This window comes from Arvicanthis niloticus, chromosome 9, assembly GCF_011762505.2.
Source record: "Arvicanthis niloticus isolate mArvNil1 chromosome 9, mArvNil1.pat.X, whole genome shotgun sequence".
Lineage (NCBI taxonomy): Eukaryota > Metazoa > Chordata > Mammalia > Rodentia > Muridae > Arvicanthis > Arvicanthis niloticus.
In genome coordinates, this window is record NC_047666.1 from 30,126,139 (window position 1) to 30,145,893 (window position 19,755).

Sequence of the window (19,755 nt, forward strand, 5' to 3'; positions counted from 1 at the left end):
TCAGGGTAGCATGTTACTTTATTCTCCTATGTACCATGAAGGATTTGGGTGTCAGCCAAATAGAAGGCATTCAGGGTGAGTTGTGAGAGTTGTGGACCCTTCTAGTCTTCTTGGTGCTCTGGAGGTCTCTGCTGTCTTGATAGGAGCCCTTCAAATCCTTCCTTAGGGACTCTATGGGACTCTACATCATCACTGATGACCAACTGTCAATGGTGATCAATCCCACGTCCACCTCTCCCCTCCCTGGGATTCAGGAGTAGAAAATTTCCCTGGAAAACAAGTGACTTCCAGGAGTCACAAGATTCTAGGATGCAAAAGTACTCTCATCACAAGGCCACCCGGAATGCCACCTGGGGTCCCCAGCCACAAGGACTGTAGGCAGAGACTGATCTGCTTTTCTAATTATGCTATAGCACATCCTGTTGATGCCTTCACCCTACTCCCGCATGTACACTGGACTCTTAAGAGCAGGAGCCATTTCAATGGTGTCTCCATCCAAATCTGAACTTCACTCATGACTAGCTACAGAACTTCAGGAAGTCTCCTTGCCTCTCTGACCTTAGTTTCCTTATCGGTGACATGGGACTCAAGTTCTGAGGACCAATGCAAGTGCCTGCCACCTCATGTGCTGCTCAAACTGACCAGTCGTTTACTTTCGCACTCTGCCAAAGGCCAGGTGACATGACCTTTTTCTGCAGAGGGAGGAGCTGGTCACCACCCCCCTGGGTACACAGGGGCAGAGCAAAGGCCATGAGGTTGGACAGGAGTGGACATTTACCAGGACCGCTGGGACTCAATGGTGGACATTTCCTGGCTTGGGGTTGGGGGAACGACACCCAGCATTGGCCTTTGGTCCAAGGCCAGGATGTTGAGGATGGCTTTTTTGCAGAGCTGTTAATGATTAGGGGTTGCTGGGGGTGTGGAAAGCTATCATCACACCTACCAGCCCCTTCCTGCTCAAGTGTCAGAGAAATGCAATACAAGGGACTTGCTTCTGTAGAGCTTGAACCAGGTTCAATGTCACATAACTGCCCATCATCAATATTTCAACATTGCCACCTCTAAGATTGAAACACTACCTCACCCTTGGAGTCCACCAGCACCCCAAACTCATACCCATCTAATTTGAGTATGCCCCGAAAGGAGTTTCTCCTCCAGCAAGTAACACTCAGGCAACCTACCTATCAGGCAGTGATCCAAATGACCTGCCCTTTATGCCCTCTCTGGGCCCAATGAGGGGCTGGAGGAGGTGACCTGGGATTGTCCCCACCCTGCTTGCCCCTGACTACCCAGTCACTTCATACTTGCCTCCACCTCAGTTTCTGCAGACATGTCCAGCCTCCAGGAACTGTGCTCTGGTCTGCCCCTCCGACCCCTCCCTGAGAACCGGGGGCGCTGGGCTGGGGTACCCCATGCTCCAGTTAGGACTCCCGACCTCAGCCCTGAAGAAGAGCAGGTAACAGCTGCTACCCAGTCCTCTTGGGCTCTGAGGCCCTTTGGTGCCTTTTAGGTGGCCAAGGTGGCTAGATACCCTTCTTTCTTTCCATGTATTAGCTGTCCTTGTTCCTACCAGCTCCCAGAGAAGGGTGAGGGGGTATGTCAGCATCTATCACCTGATATTCTTCAGGCGAAGCCGCCCTGGAGTTACCTTAGATTCAGAATTGGGGTTCCCACTTCCAGATGAGGACACTGGGGCTCAAGGTCACCCAAACAGTCTGTGGTGGTGCTGTGGCCACCTCTAGTGAGGAACAGGAAGAGACAGGGTGTGAAGTGGCCCTAGCTCAGTGAACCTTGCCCGGCCCCAAACACTGAGTGACTCTTGTGTCCTCTGCAACAGTTTTTCTTTGTCCCTCCCCGAAACCTCACATTGACTTTGGCTGTGCAGCCTCCATTAAGGACACAGAAGTGCTGGGAGGGGTGACAGTTCGGGTAGCCACTCACCTGGTGGCTCCCTTTGCACAAAGGATTCAGGCCAAAAAGCTTTCCAAGCTGCCAGACTGAAGCAAGTCCCTGAGCCATGGGAGGCTTGAAAGACACTGAAATACAAAGGCTAAATAAAACACCCCACGACGACCCCCACCCACAGGCTGCTGTTCTGGGGAATACCACTCCTGAGCTTTTCCAGAGCTGCCCACGGTCAGGGAGCATGCTTGGGAGCTGCTGGGGTAGATCGGAGCTGGGAATGAGAGCAACAACAAAAAGGAACTGAGGGTCCTAGAAAATGGGGTAGCACCAGGCAAGACAGGGCTGGTGCTGGAGAGAAGGAGCATAAGGTAGGGTTTTGGGGGGGTCACCTCCTCTTTTACCTTAATGTGTTTGATTCTGCTGAGCTCATGTCTCTGCTGTGGGTAATGTTCTTCCTCCTTGGTTACCTTCCCGCTAGGCACCAGTGCCTTGACACTCAGCCACAAGAGCTGGGAAGGCTTTGTTGCTCCAAGGGCCTCTGCTGACACCCCTGTGGCTGGGTGATGGTGATCAGCTTCCACAGTGTTTTGTGGTGGCAGAAGAGCAGTCAGAAACTGAGAGATCAGGCCCCTTTGGTTTCATTCCTATATGTCACCCTCTGTTTGAAGGGTACCATATCCTTAGAGGAAAGGTGACTTGCAGATCTGGGGAGTTAGAGTTAGGAAGGACTAAGTCTTCTCTCTATGATGGAGTCCCAAAATCCAGTAAAAGCTTCTCTTTCATTGACTTGCTTTCCATTTGGGGTGTGTGTGTGTGTGTGTGTGTGTGTGTGTGTGTGTGTGTGTGTCTGTGTGTCTCTGTGTCTCTGTGTCTCTGTGTGTGTGTGTTTACATGTGCACACATGTATATGTGTGTGGTTGTGTGTATTCCTGTGTATGTGTCTGCATCTGTGTGCTTGCACACACATACACATGTGTGGTTGTATGTATTCCTGGGTGTGGGTCTGTGTATTCGCACTCGCACACACGTACATGTGTGGGTATACATGTGTGGTTGTATGTGTTCCTGTGTGTGTGTGTGTGTGTGTGTGTTTTCAGGTGTGCACACTTTGAGTTTCTCCCTGTTTCCACTCTTTCATACTATTCATTCTTTTGTTGTTCTGACAGACTCGGGCTTCCTTGCTTGCTTTTCTTTGGCAGCTCTCCATTTACATGAGGAGTGCCACCGGCTATACTTTAGTCAGTGAACACTCGGCACAGGCCTGCTCAGCCTTCACACTGTGCCTCGCAAGGGGAGCAGTTCTGCTGTGAGAAGCACTCTTCCCTGTGTGCAGTTTCTCTCAATGACCTTTTCCCCCAAGTCCTGCCTCATCCACTGCACTCTGCTGGGCATGAAATGCCTCAGCTGAGCCCTTCACTATGGTGGGCCTGAAGGCCTGTCTCTGTCAACACACTATCCTGAGAGGCCTTTAACATGGAGGGTCTGCATGTCTATCTCTGCCTACATACCATCTCCAGCTTGTTGGCTGGGAGCTCCCTTGTGGTGGTCTCTGGGGTCCAGCAACACCATCATGTGCTCACTGAGTGCATGGACAAGGATATTCAATAAGAAGCCAACCCCACATCCTACAAGGCATGTTGGAGGACTTTTGGGAAGAGGTGGCTGTGGCAGCTTGGGCAAGGTTTCTATAAGGAAAAGAAGGGCCATTTGGAGACAAGTGAAACAGTATATGGAAAGGCAGAGATGGGCCTTCCAAATATGTGGAAGGTGGAGGCGATACCATCAAGTAGAGCTTGGAGCAGAACTTGGAGCACCACAGTCAGCAGCATGACTGGAGAAGATCCAGTATGTTGAGGTCACTGTGAGTGTCACAAGATAGGCAGTGGGGATCTTTGAAGGTTTTTGAGTAGGCACATAGCTTGGGTGGTTAACATGACTCTTCCATTTCAAGAACTGTAGGAGCATTTTTGTAGAGACCCAGGCAGCACAAAGTGTGGCAGAAATCCATAAGTGTGGGAAGGGACAGTTCTGTAATCTGGCACTCACAGGGTCCATAGGTGAGCCCAACACCATACTAGTTCATTAGTACCTAGGAGCTGGGTTCTATTATTACACCCACAGAGACAGTAAAGGAGGAAGTGGGGCACACAGATGCTGCTGGGAAAATCATCTGTACATACAGCTATGTCTTTAGCAACACTGCGTCCTCAAATCCACATCTCACCACTCAGCCTGGTTCTCACATCACCTCTGATATTAGCCATCTGTTGCCTCTTACAAGGGCCTTCATGATTATGTGACTTTTTTCACTTGGAGATCCCAGAACTGTTTCAATATCTTTACTGAGTTATTTGTAAAAAAAAAAAAAAAAAAAAAAAAAAAAAAAAAAAAATTGCCTTTCACCTTGTAAGGCAACATTCAGGCTGGGGGAGGGGAACATGAGCATGGTGGGGCCATGGCAGTGGCTACTGTATCAGCTATGCACACTGCCCAAGTCTGTCCATCCCAGAACACAGCCTTTGTACCAAGCTAGGTGCCTCTCTGGACTTACAGTGGCTTCTGCTTTCCTCCTCTAAGTCTGCAGCTCCTAGACCAGATGGGGCCAAGAAGAGAGAACTTGAGGTCTGCCCTCATAAAAGAGGCCAGTGGCCATCAGGGAAAACTTCTCTGAAGACAAAGCAGATGTTCTCAGAGTGGCTCAACCAGTTTCTGAGTGGAGCAAAGGCAATCCAGGTGGAGAGGGAAGATGGAGTACGTGGACGGCCACAGGGCCTTTAACCTCTCACCCTTCTCCTCCCAGCTGGCACTCAGGAATGCCTTGCGCTATTTCCCACCTGATGTCCAGAAGCTTTTGGCCCTGGAGTTTGCCCAGGAGCTACGACAGTTTGGACATATCTACATGTACCGGTTCTGCCCCAGCATCGAGATGAGGTAAGCCCTCGTGGGTTTGGCTTCAGACAGGGATGTGCAAAAGTCAGGAGCCTCAGGGAATCTATGGCTAAAAGAGAGGCCAGTCTGTCTGAAATGGGGCAACTATGGAGTTGGTACAGTGAGTTGACACCCTTGTGCCGAGAAAATAGGTAGTGAGATATCTCCCTGAGGGGAGTTGCAGGGAGTGCTGAGTCGGACACTGACCTGCTTGGCCAGAAGATGGGGTCCTCATGTCCCCTCTGAATTATTTGCTGCCACCTTCCATGGAGTTTCTGCCCAGGGATATTTGATGAGTGAATAAAAGAACAAATAACTAAACTGCCCAAAGATTGAGGGCTCTGGAAAGCAGCCCTCAGCAATCTTGGTAGTCAGGTTTGAAGTAGAAAGAGACAGTGACTGGAGTGGGCTGAACTTCCTGCTCCGGGAATGTGGAAAGTCAGGCTGCCTAGCAGCTGGTGGGTCTGGTGCTCCACACCCATCCTCACTCCCCCAACCCCCACCCCATGCCCCCACACCCACTCCCACTCCCACCTCCACACTCACACTCGTGATTCTAAGGATTTCCTTTAGGTGCTTTGTCAGCTCAGCCACGGCAGACTCAACATCTTAGTGGGACAGGAGGCCTGAGGATTCCCATGTTATGCCCATTGTGGGACCTTTTCTTGCAGGGCCTATCCAATTGAGCAGTACCCTTGCCGGACACGGGCAGCTGCAGCCATCATGCACATGATCATGAACAACCTGGACCCTGCTGTGGCCCAGGTACCATCAGGGAAATTGAGGCCAGCACAACCCAGAGAAACATGACCTGAGATCCCAAGTAATGCTGTTAAGCCTGTTAATGCACTTACAAAACTGGTGTTAGAACACAAAGTTCTCTGTAAGTAGGGCAAAATAAACAGCAGGAAACGATTATAAAATCACAAGAATACATAACAATACAGTTATACAAACATACCCATAACTGTAGCTTTCTAATAGTCACCTGAGAATAAAAAGATTTAATAATATTTTATCATACTGTATCTTATCACTCTTAATGAGATCCCTTCTGTCCCTCCATTCACATAGACAGCCATGCTCGGTAGCCCACATAGCTGGTGGCTGCTATGTGTTCCCTCAGGCTTCTCTCCTCGCCCCATTTCATTGTTCCTTTGAGTATAGCTGAAAATAGAGCTTCCACTTCTCCCTGTCCACAGCCCCATCTCAGATAATGCCACATCTTCTTCAGTTCCCACAGGAGCTGGTGACCTATGGAGGCAACGGACAAGTGTTCAGCAACTGGGCCCAGGTATGGTGATCAGGCAGGCACTCAGTGGTCCACCGTTCTACCTGATGTCCAATGCTTCAGCACTGGCAATCACCTGGAGATGCTTCACTTATAAGAAGGAGTAGATGTGCATTATGGGAGGTACTAGGTGACCCTAGAGATTAAAGAGGATCTAGGCAAACAATGCTATTAGGATGAACCCGACAGACCCTGCAGGAATCCCTGGATCTAGGTGTAGCGTGCGGGGCCTATGTCGGTGCCAGTTCACACTTACAAAGTCCTGCATGTGCACTGTCCATCCAGTTCTGGCTGATCATGTCCTACTTGTCGAAGATGACCGAGGAACAGACCCTGGTCATGTACAGTGGACACCCTCTGGGCCTCTTTCCCAGCAGCCCCTGTGCCCCACGGCTGGTCATCACTAATGGGATGGTGAGTCTGAGGCAGCCAGCATGCAGCCTATCCAGCACCGGGCTTGAGATAGGGGGTGCTGTTGGTGAAGAGGCGATCAGACAACAGCACACCACACACTCTCCGTCCCTTCCTCTTTTCTAGGTCATTCCCAACTACTCCTCCAGGAAAGAGTATGAGAAGCTGTTTGCCTTGGGGGTGACCATGTAAGTCACTGTGTCAGCTCTCTGCTGTGGTGTCTGCCCTTAGTTACATTTCATGTTAAGACAACAGGGCTGTGTTAAGCCTGATTTCAGAGAAGACTTACAACTACACCGTAGTCTAGCAGAATCTTTGCATTCTCACACAGCTATACCCTAGTAGTTTTGTGTGAATGCTTACTGTTTTGGATAGCCAAAGAAACATACAATTGTGGATTCCATTGTTTCAAAAGATTTTATTATGAGTAACCCCAGACATACAGAAAATTGGCTCACAAATACAAATGTCAGACAGGGAAAACCACCAAATCCTATGGTAAAATACAAGTGCTGAAGCCAGGCACAGTGGCACATGCCATCCATCCCAGCCACTGAGCTGTCTCTCCAGCCCCCATTAGAGTTAGCTGTTATTCATCCTCCCCACTGTTCCCAGATGCCTGGCTCTCCTTGCTAGTCCCCCCTTTCCCTAAGTAGCCCTCTTCTGCTTTCATGGGACATATATTCTTGTTTCTCCCCTATAGACCTCCTCCCTTCTCATAGTCCCCTTTCTACTTTCAACACACACACACACACACACACACACACACACACACACACACACACACGCACACACATCTATATTCCACAAAGAAGTGAAAATATGTGATGTTTGTTTTCCTGACTCCAACTCTGGGTTATTCTGGTTAACATGATGATCTCCATTTCTGTCCACTTATTATAGCAAAGGAGAATGTACAGGCGCCTTGAGAGTGGTCCACTGTTTACTCTAACACTGCTAAGCACTGGCCTCCTCTTCTCTGCTCAGGTATGGCCAGATGACAGCGGGCAGCTACTGCTACATTGGTCCCCAGGGAATCGTCCATGGCACAGTGGTGAGAGGCGGGCATACATAATGAGTGATGGGTCCCTGCAGGTGGATATGCTGGGGATGGACAGTTAGTACCCCGCCTCCCCTGCCTACAGCTCACTGTTCTGAATGCTGGTCGGCGGTACCTGGGCATCGAGGACTTGGCAGGGAAGGTCTTCGTCACCTCTGGACTTGGAGGGATGAGTGGGGCTCAAGCCAAGGCTGCAGCCATCATTGGATGCATTGGGGTAATTGCAGAGGTAAGCTGGGGAGCTTCTGCCTAGCCCTCCAGATCTGATTCATTCCTTCCTGCCTCAGCCTGCTTGCTTTCTTTCCTCTCCCCTTCTTTTTATCCTCTCCTTCCCCACCCCCATACCTTTCCACTCTTCCCACACCCCACCCTAACCCTCCCCTCTTTGGGTTCTTTCCCCAACCCCCTCACCTCCTCCACAAAGCCTTGCTCTGCCTCCCTGGATGGATCCCTATGGCTACACATGGGTCCTGCTTGCACAGTGCCCATCGCCCTCCATGTTCTATGCCTGCTAAATTCCAGCCTGGGAAGCTGTAACTGTTGTGTGCACAGCCATTGCTTCCTGTGTCCCTTCAGATACAGAATCTAGATGAGAGAGAATACATGTTTGTGAATTAATTGCTGTAGAGCACCCCTTTCCCAGCTTTCGTGGCTGACATCAGACCCAGGAGGTACACAAGCTGCTCCTTGACAGAAGTATGCACAGGGGTCTTGCCCTAGTGGCTCTCATGTCTGTTTGGAAGATGGCACAGTCAAGGAAGAAAGCAGGGGACAGTGGAAGGGAGAAACTTTGAGATAAGTCTTGGTGTCAAACCCATGTAATTTTACTTAGTTGACACTACCTGCCTTTTGCATGTCTGAGCTTTGCTAGGACTGTGTTGGGCTGCAGGTAACAGAAAATCCTTAGCAGCTTATATAAATAAGAGTTTTATCTTTCGCATGGAACCGACAGTGCAGGCATTTGTTCAGCAGCTCAATGATGTCAACATTAGCTCCTCTAGACTCTCCTGGGCTTCTCTCATGGAGATAAAATCAGCACATCATCCAGCCGTGCCATTCACACTCAAAGCAGGAAGAAGTGGGAAGAGACATGTCAGCTCTGGCTGACTATCTCAACAGGGAAACAGTGTCTCAGAAGCCCCTTCTTTTTTCTCATTGGCCATACTGACTGTTCTGAAGCTTCATCAGTGGAGTGGGGGTACATAGGGTGGCATCTCTCAAGGGGTTGTTCAGGGGCAGTGAGTGATGCATGGCCTGTGTCCTGTGGCCTCAGGTTGATAAAACTGCACTTGTAAAACGCCACCAGCAAGGCTGGCTGATGGAGGTAACTGACAGCTTGGACCACTGCATTGCGAGACTCAGGTACAGTGGGCTGTGTGGAACTCAGAACACTTGACCTTGAGCATTGGAAGCAGGAGAGAGACATGACTTGGGCCATTCAGTGATGTTTGACCACAGGTATCATCCAGGGGTTCCACTATGGGAGTATCCCCGGAGAGTCTAAATATCCCGCTTCCCACAGATTATTGTTGCTGGCTTGTGGGCAGCCATGGGGCTCTGAACTTGAAATTCGCTTGCATTGCTCTCCCAAGTACTGAAGCTTTAGGTGTGTATCACCAAGGCTGGCTTAATTAATTATATTCATCCTCTTATCTTCTTCTATTTCTTCAAATAACTTTGGAATCTTACCACTTCCATGCTCTGCCCCATAAGTGTGTTTTATAAAGAGTGTGTTTTATAAAGTGTGTTTTAGAGTTGAGACACACATTTCCCAGTAACCATTGCAGCTCAGCTCAATCAACTGGGGCATTCCAGTCAACGTTTTTTTTTTTTTTCCTCTTTTTTGTGTCATGGGGTCTGAGGGAACATACCTCATCTTAGCACATATCGGCAGGTATACACTCACATGGGTCCAAACTCACATAGACCTGGGCAGTCCCACAATAACACAGAGGCCCACAGTCATACTCAGGCCTTCACCCATCCAGGCCCATAGTCACAGAGCCTCAAATCTACACAGGCCCATGCAAGCCAACACACAGACTCATACTCACCCATAGGCCTACAGTCACATACAGACCCACACACCGACATAAGCTCACTCTCACACAAGCACACACTCTCACACAAGCACACACTCACACACAAGCCCTCAGTGGCCTCCTATGCCTGCCACATTTGGCCAGCATTGAGCTCCCTGTGTGTAAGCAGAGCAGCTACACCAGAGGACAGGTGCAGGGCATCTGTTCTGTTCTTTTGCTCTTCTAGGGAAGCAAGGAAAAAGAAGGAGGTACTCAGCCTTGGCTACCATGGCAACGTGGTGGATCTTTGGTAAGTGGAAATTGATGAGGTACCCAAGATACCTCAGGGGTGCTAAGCAGATGCTTCCAAGTCACCAGCTCTGAGCCTCAACCCTGTCCTTTCTGGAAAAACCATCATCCTCACTCAGACCCGTCAGCCTTTCCTCCCATACACTTGGCAAAGGAGAAAGCAGACACTGCCTACAGAGTGTGGGGTAGAATGAGGGCTGCAGTGTCTGCCAGCTGGCCCTCCTCCAGCTCAGGTATGCCTGCCCTTCTCTGACCACCCCACCACTTCCCCTAGGGAGCGCCTTGTCCATGAACTGGACACAACAGGAGAACTCTTGGTAGATCTCGGGTCGGACCAGACATCCTGTCACAACCCATTCAATGGCGGCTACTACCCTGTGCAGCTCAGCTTCTCAGAGGCTCAGAGCCTCATGTCCTCCAACCCCGCTGCATTCAAGCACCTGGTGCAGGAAAGGTGGGCAACAGAAAAGAGCAGCAGAGCCTGCAGGGTCCTAACCTCTCTGAGCCACAGCTTCCTACCTTCAGAGGGGATCATGGGCACAGTATTCTTGGGAATGGTGGGACAAACTAAATTGATGTTTGTGACATCCTAGGGCAGCTTACATGTCCATGCTGGGTTCACTCTGGGATACCCACAGCACCCCATCTCATACATTGGACCCCAGAGTTTAGGGGTCCACTACAAGACAAGGGCTCTTGAGGATCTCAGCATTTTAAGTAGACATGGGTATCAGTGGCACTGGGAGCAGTCACAGTAAGCTAGAGGAGGCTGATTCTGCAGGAGACTTTCTGGCACTGGGTTTAGAAGGGTTTGGGGAGGCTTGGCAGGGTGGGGCAGTGGAGCTGGGTCGGGGGCTGATCATCTGTTCGTTGCAGCCTGAGGAGGCATGTCTCAGCCATCAACAGGTTGGCCCAGGAGAAGTTTTTCTTTTGGGACTATGGTAATGCCTTCCTCTTGGAGGCTCAGAGAGCAGGTAGGCAGAGGGGGGAAGCTGGGCAAGTGGTACCTGGGGGCCTGTGTGAGCATACCTGGGTAAACTCTTCTCTCCCCACTTCATACCCCTAGCTCAGCCACATGGTCACCCAGTGGGTACCTGGGAGATCTTCTTGTGAAATTACTCAGTTCTTCCTTCTGAAAGCTGGTTCTGCCAGACAGGCAGGCCTACTGGGCCTTAACTTCTCCTTGTATTAAAACAATATAAAAGGCTCAGCATCCACAAGAGATTGTCTCCTCCCTTGCCTTCCTCCATGGCCACTTGCAAGGCCACCTACAGACCAGTGGGGTGGGGTCCTCAGAGTGGTACCTCTGAGGCTGACAGTGACTCTGTGGCCTATGTCTATTCCCTATGCCTAGATGGCACACAGATGGCAATATGCCATCCAGAGCTGCACTGTGCTGTTTCTCCTCTTATTTGCCTAAGGAAAGACCTTAAGACTATTCCCAGCCTTTCCCAGGACCCCTTGTTTAAGTCACTGTCGGTGTGGCCATGGGCACTCACACTGATAAGTGACTCTGGGCACAGGAGCAGATGTAGAGAAGAAAGGAGCCAACAAGACGGAATTTCGCTACCCCTCCTATGTCCAGCACATTATGGGGTGAGTGATGGGTGCCCCATTTGGGGGTATCTAGTACCATTTCTACTTTTCTTGGGACCTAGGTCCTGGCCTTCCAGCTACAAGAGCCTCTGGCACTGATCACAGGGCTGTGTGCTTAGACCTCATCCAGCTGAGAAGTAGTCAGGCAGTGGTTACAGCATTTCCACATGACACACATGTACAGAGGGGGTTTCCGCAGGACCTCAGTAAGAGGACCAAGGGGCCTGGCGGCCAAGGTCACTCCCTGTGCACACCACCCTGCCACATACCCATTCATTTTCCTAAGTGATGTGGCCAGAAAGCTGTCCTTTGGATGGTAACTCAATCCTGAAGACCAAGACCTGCTGTGGCTTGAAGCCCTTGTGCCATCTGGCTGTTCATGGCAGGTCTGAGAAGGGTCAAGGTCAAGGGTCAAGAGAAACAGGGATGTAGGGGGATCCAGCAGGAACCAGGGCTAAGATAGACCAATGGAGCAGTCTGGACTTTCAGACTCACGGGTCTCCATGTCCATAGACAAATGGAAGACACGGTTGGAATCCAGAGAGGCAGAAGCTGCCTTCTGAGCTTTATTTACTGCTATGGATGGAAGCAGAGCCATGGGTGGGCTTGGACACTGGGGTGTAGAGTGACTGTGTTTTCCCCCAAGGAAGAGAAGCAGGAAAGAGACAGCAGGGATACACCCAGCCTAGCTCGGCAAGTATGGAGCTAAGATGGCCCAAGGCCATAGCATCCCTCTGTCCCACTTCAACTGCACAGAAGCTGAGTCACCAGGGAAGGCTGAGCTGAGTCTACACGTTCACCTAGATTTCTCAGCTGTTTACTTTAGATGACTGGTTTCCATGTAGTCTTTATAAGAGTAGTTTGAGAAACTGTTTGTCTTTGTCCCAGTTCCCAGTTCCTGCTGCTAGAGAAGTGGTATAAATTTAGAGATGGGAGCAGAAGCCAAGGAGAAGTCAGAGGAGCTGGGAGGTCCTCTAAGACTTACTGTTTAAAAGCCAACAGCTCGAGCTCATTCTGGATGCTGCCCCTCTCCCCTAGGCATGCCTACATGCCACTCCCCAGTTCAGCGAAAAGATGCGGGCAGCCCAGGTGGTCATGGCTAAGGAGACATCTGTCCTTGCAGGGATATATTCTCCCAGGGCTTTGGGCCCTTCCGCTGGGTGTGCACATCAGGGGATCCCCAGGACCTGGCTGTCACTGATCATCTGGCCACATCTGTGCTGGAGAAAGCCATTGCTGATGGAGGTGATATTTCTGGATGAGTGGTGCTCAGGAGTGGTTGCTCTCCCAAATCTCCTGCTTCTGTTGGGCTCCCGGTGGCTTGTGCCAGATTCAGCATGAGTCAAAGGACCACAGGTTGTTGCACAAGGGGACCTCGAGCACTTTCAGATCTTGCTCTCTGAAAGCTGTTCTGAGCATGAAGTCCATGCACACATCAGGCTCTGCCCTCCAGCCCTGTGCTCAGCTCCACCTCTGTCCCTGCTGGTAGCAAAGTCACAGGGGACTAAGTCATTCAGCTGTCACCATGACAAACACCTAAGTGAATCTGTCTCTCAAGTTGAGGAGGTTTTCTTGGTTTTCTTTAAGCTCCTCTTTCAAAGGTTTCAGCAGTGCTTAGTTGGCGCCATTATTTTGAAGTGGAACTCTCTGGGAGCAGAGAGAGGAGGGGTGGCTGGAGTCCCAACATCTCCTTCAAGGCTACACTCCTAATGACCTCACTTCCTCCCCCCTCTTAATGTTTCCATTGCCCTACAGTAGTGCCACAGGCTGGCAAACTGCCCCACAATCCCCACAGATTGCTGGGTATTGATGAGCTGCTGGCCCTCTCTAACCCAAGCACTCTCCTGCAGACCCCTTCCTCCAGGAGTGGGAGAGAGAGTCATTGAGCATTGGCCTTTTTTTTTATGCATGTCAGGAGCACTTCTCATTGACTTCAGTTGCCTTTTGTGAGCATGCCACCCCATACCAGGCTCTGTCCACACCCACCTGATGCTCAGGTTCTCTGACATTGGGCCCCTGAGCTCATCTTGGTCATCAGTGTAGAGATTTGGTTCTACCACTGAGCTGAGTGTCTGTGGTCTTCCTGTGTCTGTATGCCCCAGCTGCTTTCTTAAAACGCATTGTCCTTTCTAATGTACTTGGCGTTGTCAGTCAAATGCAAAGAGGAGGTTCAACCAAGTGGAAGCAAGTGGCTGGGGTTTTACATTAGGAAGTCTAGCCCACTGCTTTCCCAGCTTCTCTAGCTCAGAAAAGCTGGCTGGCCCTAAGCAGACACATCTGGGTGTCAGCTGGGTGCCTACTATCCAGAGCTCTACAAGGAAGCTGAGCTTTCATACCTATAGGTGTGGTGGCATAAGACTCTCCAGCACAATCAGCCTCAAGCTACAAAGTGACCTGCCCTTGCCCAGCAGGAGCACTCCAGCCTGGCCAGCATCTGCCAGGCAGGGAGGACAGATGCTGAGGACCTCCAGGACACAGACTACAATGCTGGTATCAAGCAGTGATGAGTTCAAGTGCTGCCTTCATCCCAAATACAATTTTTAAATTGTGAGGTTATTTAAGTAAAGTATTGATGTTCTCTGTGTTGACCGCTGAGTCTCAGCTCCTTCATTACCAGTCTGTTCCCATGAGCTACTCAGACCTGCTCGTGCATCATGGCCACCAACCTGCTCTTACCTCTCCTAAGGTAGATCATGCATTTCCACATTAGGACCTGAATTCTCTCTATCTGGAATTCTGTTCCCACTGAGCTTCTCAGTATTGAGGACTCTGACCTTTCCTTTCTTGGAGAGCCTTATCCTCCTAATGCATTACCCTAGTAACTAGCTCATCACATTCTTGCTCATAGCCAACTGTAGTTCTTGTTCCTGTGCCTGGCTCCGTGTCTGGTACACAGTAGATACTCAAGAGTTGTTCTTGGAGGGACTGAATTCATCAGCAATGTGCTGCATATGCCCAGACACTAATTCATTATCATTGCACTCATTAATAATTAATTAATCATTCTCAAATTCAGGGAAGCTAATGTAAGGGATTGCCCATGAACTCCAGGTGCCTGTGGCATACATAGAGCAGAAACAAAAGAGTTGGGGCCCCTGGCAAGCAGCTTCCGAGACTTGAGCTATCCCTCTCTTTTCTCCCTGCAGTGAAGGCATCCGTGAAGTTACAGTATATGGATAATATACGCTGGATCCGGGAAGCCGCCAAGCACCAGCTGGTGAGAGCTTAGCTTGGGGACAAATGGGTACTGCAGAGTCCTGGAGGAGGCTGAGGTGCCAAGAAACTGCCCAGAAACAAGGTGCAGCCATAGGTCTCAGCACAGTCCTAGGATCCATCTTGCCATGTCCTGAGGCTGAGGGATGCAGACCCTGTGTCATGTGACTGTTGACAGCAGCACTATAGTGACCACCTTATTCAGGAAAGGGGCTTGTGAAAGGGTGTCTCGATAGCAACATGGAGAAACTGGAGGCCTTAGACGACATTGGTAGGAACATAAAGCAGTATAATCTGACCATCCTGTGCTGTCTGTAGACTCAACAGATAGGAACAGATTTCAGGATCCTGGGTGCTGTAGCTAAAATGCCAAGGCAGTCCAAGGGGTTCTTGGCAGACAAATGGACCATCAAAATGTTTCTCCTTATAGTGCAACAAGTAAGGACATTCTCCCAGTCACTGCCACTTGGGTGAAACTGAAGGACACGATGTTAAGTGAAACAAGCTAGTCACAGAAGAACAAACCCATGTAAGATACCACTCACATGCAGCCCCTAGAGTTGGCAAGTCACAGACAGGAAGTTAGAGGTATGACTGTGAGGGCTGAGGAGGACATGAAGAGTCATTGTTTCATGGTGACAGAGTTTTGGTTTAGAAAAAAAGAAAAATTTCTGGAACTAGATGGCGGGCCAGCTGCACAGCACTGACAGGCTCATGTCACCAAGCAGTATGCTGAAAAGTTATTAATGTTTGTCAGATTTATGTTATGTTATCTAGAGTTTCTATTGCTGTGATGAAACACCATGGTGAAAAGCAAGTTAGGGAGGAAAAGGTTTATTTGGACTCTGGCCTTCCCTTTTTTGAGAGCCGTATCCTCCTAATGCACTACCCTAGTAACCAGCTCATCACACTCTTGCTCATAGACAACTGTAGGTCTTGCTCCTGTGCCTGGCTCCGTGTCTGGTACACAGTAGATACTCAAGAGTTGTTCTTGTAGTTCATCATTGAAGGAAGTCAAGACAGAAACTCAAATGGGGCAGAACCTGGAGACAGAAACTGATTCAGAGGCCCTGGAAGGGTGCTGCTTACTGATTTGCTCCTCATGACTTGCTCTGCCTCCTTTCTTATAGAACTCAGGACCACCAGCCCAGGGGTGGCACCACCCACAATAGGCTGGGCCCTCCCCCACCAATCACTAAGAAAACACCCTACATCTGAATCTTATGGAAGCATTTCCTCAGTAGAGATTCCCTCTTTTCAGATAACTCTAGCTTGCATCAGGTTGACATAAAACTAGCCATGACAGTGTATTTTACTGATTTTTTTCTTCTAATGAGGAGGATTAAAAGGGTATCTTGGGGCTCTGGAGCAGCAAACAAAGTCTTCATTCATCCAGTTACTCCACAGTCTCTGGAGTCCCTGTGGAAGCTGAAAGCTTAGACACTTGAACTGGCTCTGTGACAGTCCCGCTGAGTGCCCTGGGTTGGTGGATCAGCCTTCGTCTATGACATGGTGACAGTGGTGCTGGATCTTCCAGTGTGACTCTGTGGCCCTCGCTGGGCACAGCTCTGTCCAGGGTCAGAGCTGAGCACACCAGTGAAGGACAGTACCATCAGGGGACAGATGGTTGGCCAGAAAAGGTGTCTGATAATAGAGAACCATTGCCAGGCCCTGGTTAGAGGAGAAATTAAATAAAGAAAAATTTGGTCCACACATGGCTATGCTAGCTAGCAAGTCTCTGGCCAGAGGTTACAGAGCCAGGAAGGAACTGTCCCCATCATAGGCCATGCTATCCTAGGGTCATAGTTTGCATGTGTGCCCCCAGAAAACTCTATGTGCCAGCCACAGTCTTTATGACCCAAGTTAAATCCAGGGAGCCTGGGACTGGGGTAGAAGGAGGGCAGCAGGCAGAATACACAAGCCATCCAGAGAAATTTCCCCCAAGAAATCTGAACACCTCACACTCACAGCACTGACTCAGACTTAACATTTTAAGTCTGAAAGAAACTTTTTAAGATTTTAAAAAAAGAAGAAAGAAAGAAAGAAAGAAAGAGAGAGAGAGAGAGAGAGAGAGAGAGAGAGAGAAAAGAAAAGAAAAGAAAAGAAAAGAAAAGAAAAGAAAAGAAAAGAAAAGAAAAGAAAAGAAAAGAAAAGAACTGGAGGTGCCTGGAGAAAGTCCCTTTGCCAGACCCAATGAGGACACCAGTTCTACTGTTCATGGCAACTCTCAGCTCAGTAAGATATGAGTGTCCCCATTGCTCGTCCCTGCCCCATTTTGCACAATTTTGTCCAGCGCCACAGGTAGGAGGGGCAGACATGCAACATCTTCTTTAGAGAAACTGAAGTTTCTAGGAGCTATCAACATCTGAGAAGAGGCATCTTTTAAATTGTAGGGATATATATATATATATATATATATATATATATATATATATATGAATTTTATGACCCTAATTTAAGCACTTCAGGGTACAGTTCCAGAGTGTGAAGCACATTCAGTGCTGTCTTTCTGCCCTTGCCATCCATTACCATAACTTTCTCATCTTCCATATCACACAGTTTTTAACTAAACACTATCCACCCTCCTTTCCCAGTCCAAGGTGCTCTAGGGGACCCTTAAGAATGGAGCAGTGCAGATTTGTGCAGTGTTTGTGTAGTTCTGATTAGCCAGCTCTGGCTGGCAGTCTCAAGGTCTGTCTGTGCAGCATGAGTCAGAGTCCTCTGCCCTTCCAGGATTAGAACGTTATAGTTTTCCCTCTATAACCCAGGTTGGGGTTTGGTTTCAAGACCTCGGTGGATACCACAGCCTTCTCAGATCCTTAATACACAAGACCTCGTGCTGACACAGAACTTACACAGGCCCTCCACGTGCCTCACATCTCCTTTGGATGACTTGTTAGATCTAAGACAAGGTAGAGGCTGTATAAACATTAAATATTGAGTCACTTAGGAAATATTCACAAGAGAAAAAAAGCCCATCTACATTCAATACAGCTAGGTTTTTCTTTTCTGAATGTATAAAGTGTGTGTGTGTGTGTGTGTGTGTACATGTGTATGCTGATGGATGTACATGTGTGTCTGTCTGTGTTTGAGACAAAAGTTGACCAGAGTGTCTTCCTTGATTTGTCTTCACCTTTTATTTACTGAGGCAGGGTCTCTTGTTCAACCCAGAACTCACTGTCTAGATAGCTAGGCTACTCCAACAAGCCCATGTTAGCCCACTGAGCATGGGATTACAGGTGGGCTGCCCTGCACGGTCAGCTTTGATGTGGTGCTAAGGCTCTGAACTCTGGTCCTCATATGTGCATGCAAAACATTTGATGCAATCAAGCATCTCCCCTAATCCTTTTCTGGAATTTTTAAAAGATATGATCATATGTAGCCCCAGCTATCCTGGAACTCACTCATAGAGGCTTGCCTTTGCCTCCTAAGTGCTGGGATTAAACGTATATACCATTACACCCAGCTTTCCTGAACACTCTTGATCATGGTTTGTTGAATGTACATGGGCAGAAGCTGGAGATGCAGGCTCTGCTCTATCAAGTGGATAAACCACATTTTGCCTGTCCTTGCTTCAGCTGCTGGATACCTTTGTTGTTTCTACCTCTCTGTCTCATTAACAATGCTGTCATACTCATGGCTATGTAGACACCTACACTCAGGGAGTCTGGAATCATCTCTATGGGGTCCACACACCACCCAAAAATTATCTGCAGCCATCACCAAGTAGCATCCTGGCTGAGAACTGTAGAGTTAAAAAATGACTTTTTAAATTCCTGAACACTCACTGACATTTCCTTCCAGAGGTGCAACACAAGAACACGAGATCTGAGTACCAACCTATAGGGAGGTTACCCATCTCTCTGGGCCTCAGTCTCCTCATCTGTGGGATCAAGCATGTGACAATAATGCAGTGTTTTCCTGAGGACTCAGCTGTGGACTGTGGGGAGAGTTCTTGCAGCAAGTCAGGCTTGACCAAGTCTCACATTGGTGGTTCTGTTATGATGTGGAAAGGGCTCAGGGAGGCAGACAGACCCCACAATAGGAAACCTCCATGGTACACATGAAATCAGTCTCCAGGGATCCTTTAGGGATGGACCCTAAGGAAAGAGACATAGAAGGGAATGTGGTAACCCAGACCATTTATGGACATGCATTGGCCCACCAGTGTGGTATCTAGTGGGCTTGATGAGAGATGTGCCCCAGGGCCCCATACTTCAGAGTCTCCATGCATTCCAGTTCCTCCCAGGTCTCCCTAGATGGGCCAGCAGGCTCAGGTATCACTCACACCTCTCCCCGTACCAAGCTCTTGGATGCATTTTGGCTGAGCCGCTCTCTCATTCTCTCCTCTGCAGGTGGTGGGATCCCAGGCAAGAATCCTGTACTCAGACCAAAAAGGCCGTGTGGCCATTGCTGTGGCCATTAACCAGGCCATCGCCAGTGGGAAGATCAAGGTGATGGATATAGCCTGTGCTTTAAGGTTCCATATCACCAAATGCCCTGCTTAGGGCCTCCCAGCTAGGACTCCCACTCATACCCAGGCTGCCCTTCCCACCTCTGCAATCTTCTGGGAGAGCTGGGGCCACCACCACTCTGCCCTAGTAACAAGGAGCTTTCGCCATCCCTGGCTGAGTGCCCTTGCAGGAACACTAGGTTCCCTGAAGTCCTTGGACTCTGTGGAGCAGATGGGCAGAGGGGCCTAGAGAAGAGCTGCTCTGGGATCCTGGCCTCACTTGGGAGGCAAGGGGGAGGGGAGGAGAGCAATGGAGGACTTAGCATCCTCCCAGAATCCCAACTCTGAGCACAGGTCACTGTGGAGGGAGAACTAGAGACGAGGAGTGAGCAGGCGTATTCAAACACGAGTCCCAACAGTGTCTCTTTTGCTGTAACCTGGGCAAGTCAGGTCACTCTGACCTGTGTTTCTCTCTTCAGTGTAAAGAATAGTGTGTGGAGAGCTCCAAAGTGGGTGTGAGGCTCAAGTGAGTCACAGTCCACAAAAAATAATGCAACACGTCTTTTCT

The 19,755-nt window shown here is 49.4% G+C and overlaps 1 protein-coding gene and 1 long non-coding RNA gene across 3 annotated transcripts in view; one reads left to right on the forward strand and one right to left on the reverse strand.

The window, feature by feature from the left end:
• LOC143443480 (uncharacterized) lies at positions 1 to 2,907 on the reverse strand. The gene is made up of 4 exons (XR_013112514.1): positions 2,307 to 2,907; positions 1,942 to 2,036; positions 1,649 to 1,738; positions 1 to 269 (listed from the first exon to the last, which is right to left on the reverse strand). It is a non-coding gene; the product is annotated as an uncharacterized LOC143443480 (long non-coding RNA).
• The window catches only part of Uroc1 (urocanate hydratase 1), a 26,716-nt gene continuing 8,252 nt past the window's right edge, over positions 1,292 to 19,755 (forward strand). Inside the window, exons 1-16 of one of the 2 annotated variants that reach the window (XM_076940096.1) lie at positions 1,292 to 1,456; positions 4,706 to 4,836; positions 5,505 to 5,598; positions 6,068 to 6,127; positions 6,410 to 6,538; positions 6,662 to 6,723; positions 7,523 to 7,589; positions 7,681 to 7,824; positions 8,869 to 8,957; positions 9,864 to 9,926; positions 10,200 to 10,379; positions 10,802 to 10,899; positions 11,449 to 11,521; positions 12,645 to 12,766; positions 14,668 to 14,738; positions 19,090 to 19,188. In XM_076940096.1, coding sequence (XP_076796211.1) covers positions 1,331 to 1,456; positions 4,706 to 4,836; positions 5,505 to 5,598; positions 6,068 to 6,127; positions 6,410 to 6,538; positions 6,662 to 6,723; positions 7,523 to 7,589; positions 7,681 to 7,824; positions 8,869 to 8,957; positions 9,864 to 9,926; positions 10,200 to 10,379; positions 10,802 to 10,899; positions 11,449 to 11,521; positions 12,645 to 12,766; positions 14,668 to 14,738; positions 19,090 to 19,188 — 1,608 coding nt within the window. In that variant the 5' untranslated portion in view covers positions 1,292 to 1,330. The remainder of the gene's footprint in view (positions 1,457 to 4,705; positions 4,837 to 5,504; positions 5,599 to 6,067; positions 6,128 to 6,409; positions 6,539 to 6,661; positions 6,724 to 7,522; positions 7,590 to 7,680; positions 7,825 to 8,868; positions 8,958 to 9,863; positions 9,927 to 10,199; positions 10,380 to 10,801; positions 10,900 to 11,448; positions 11,522 to 12,644; positions 12,767 to 14,667; positions 14,739 to 19,089; positions 19,189 to 19,755) is intronic. The other variant, XM_034512079.2, reaches the window with a different exon arrangement.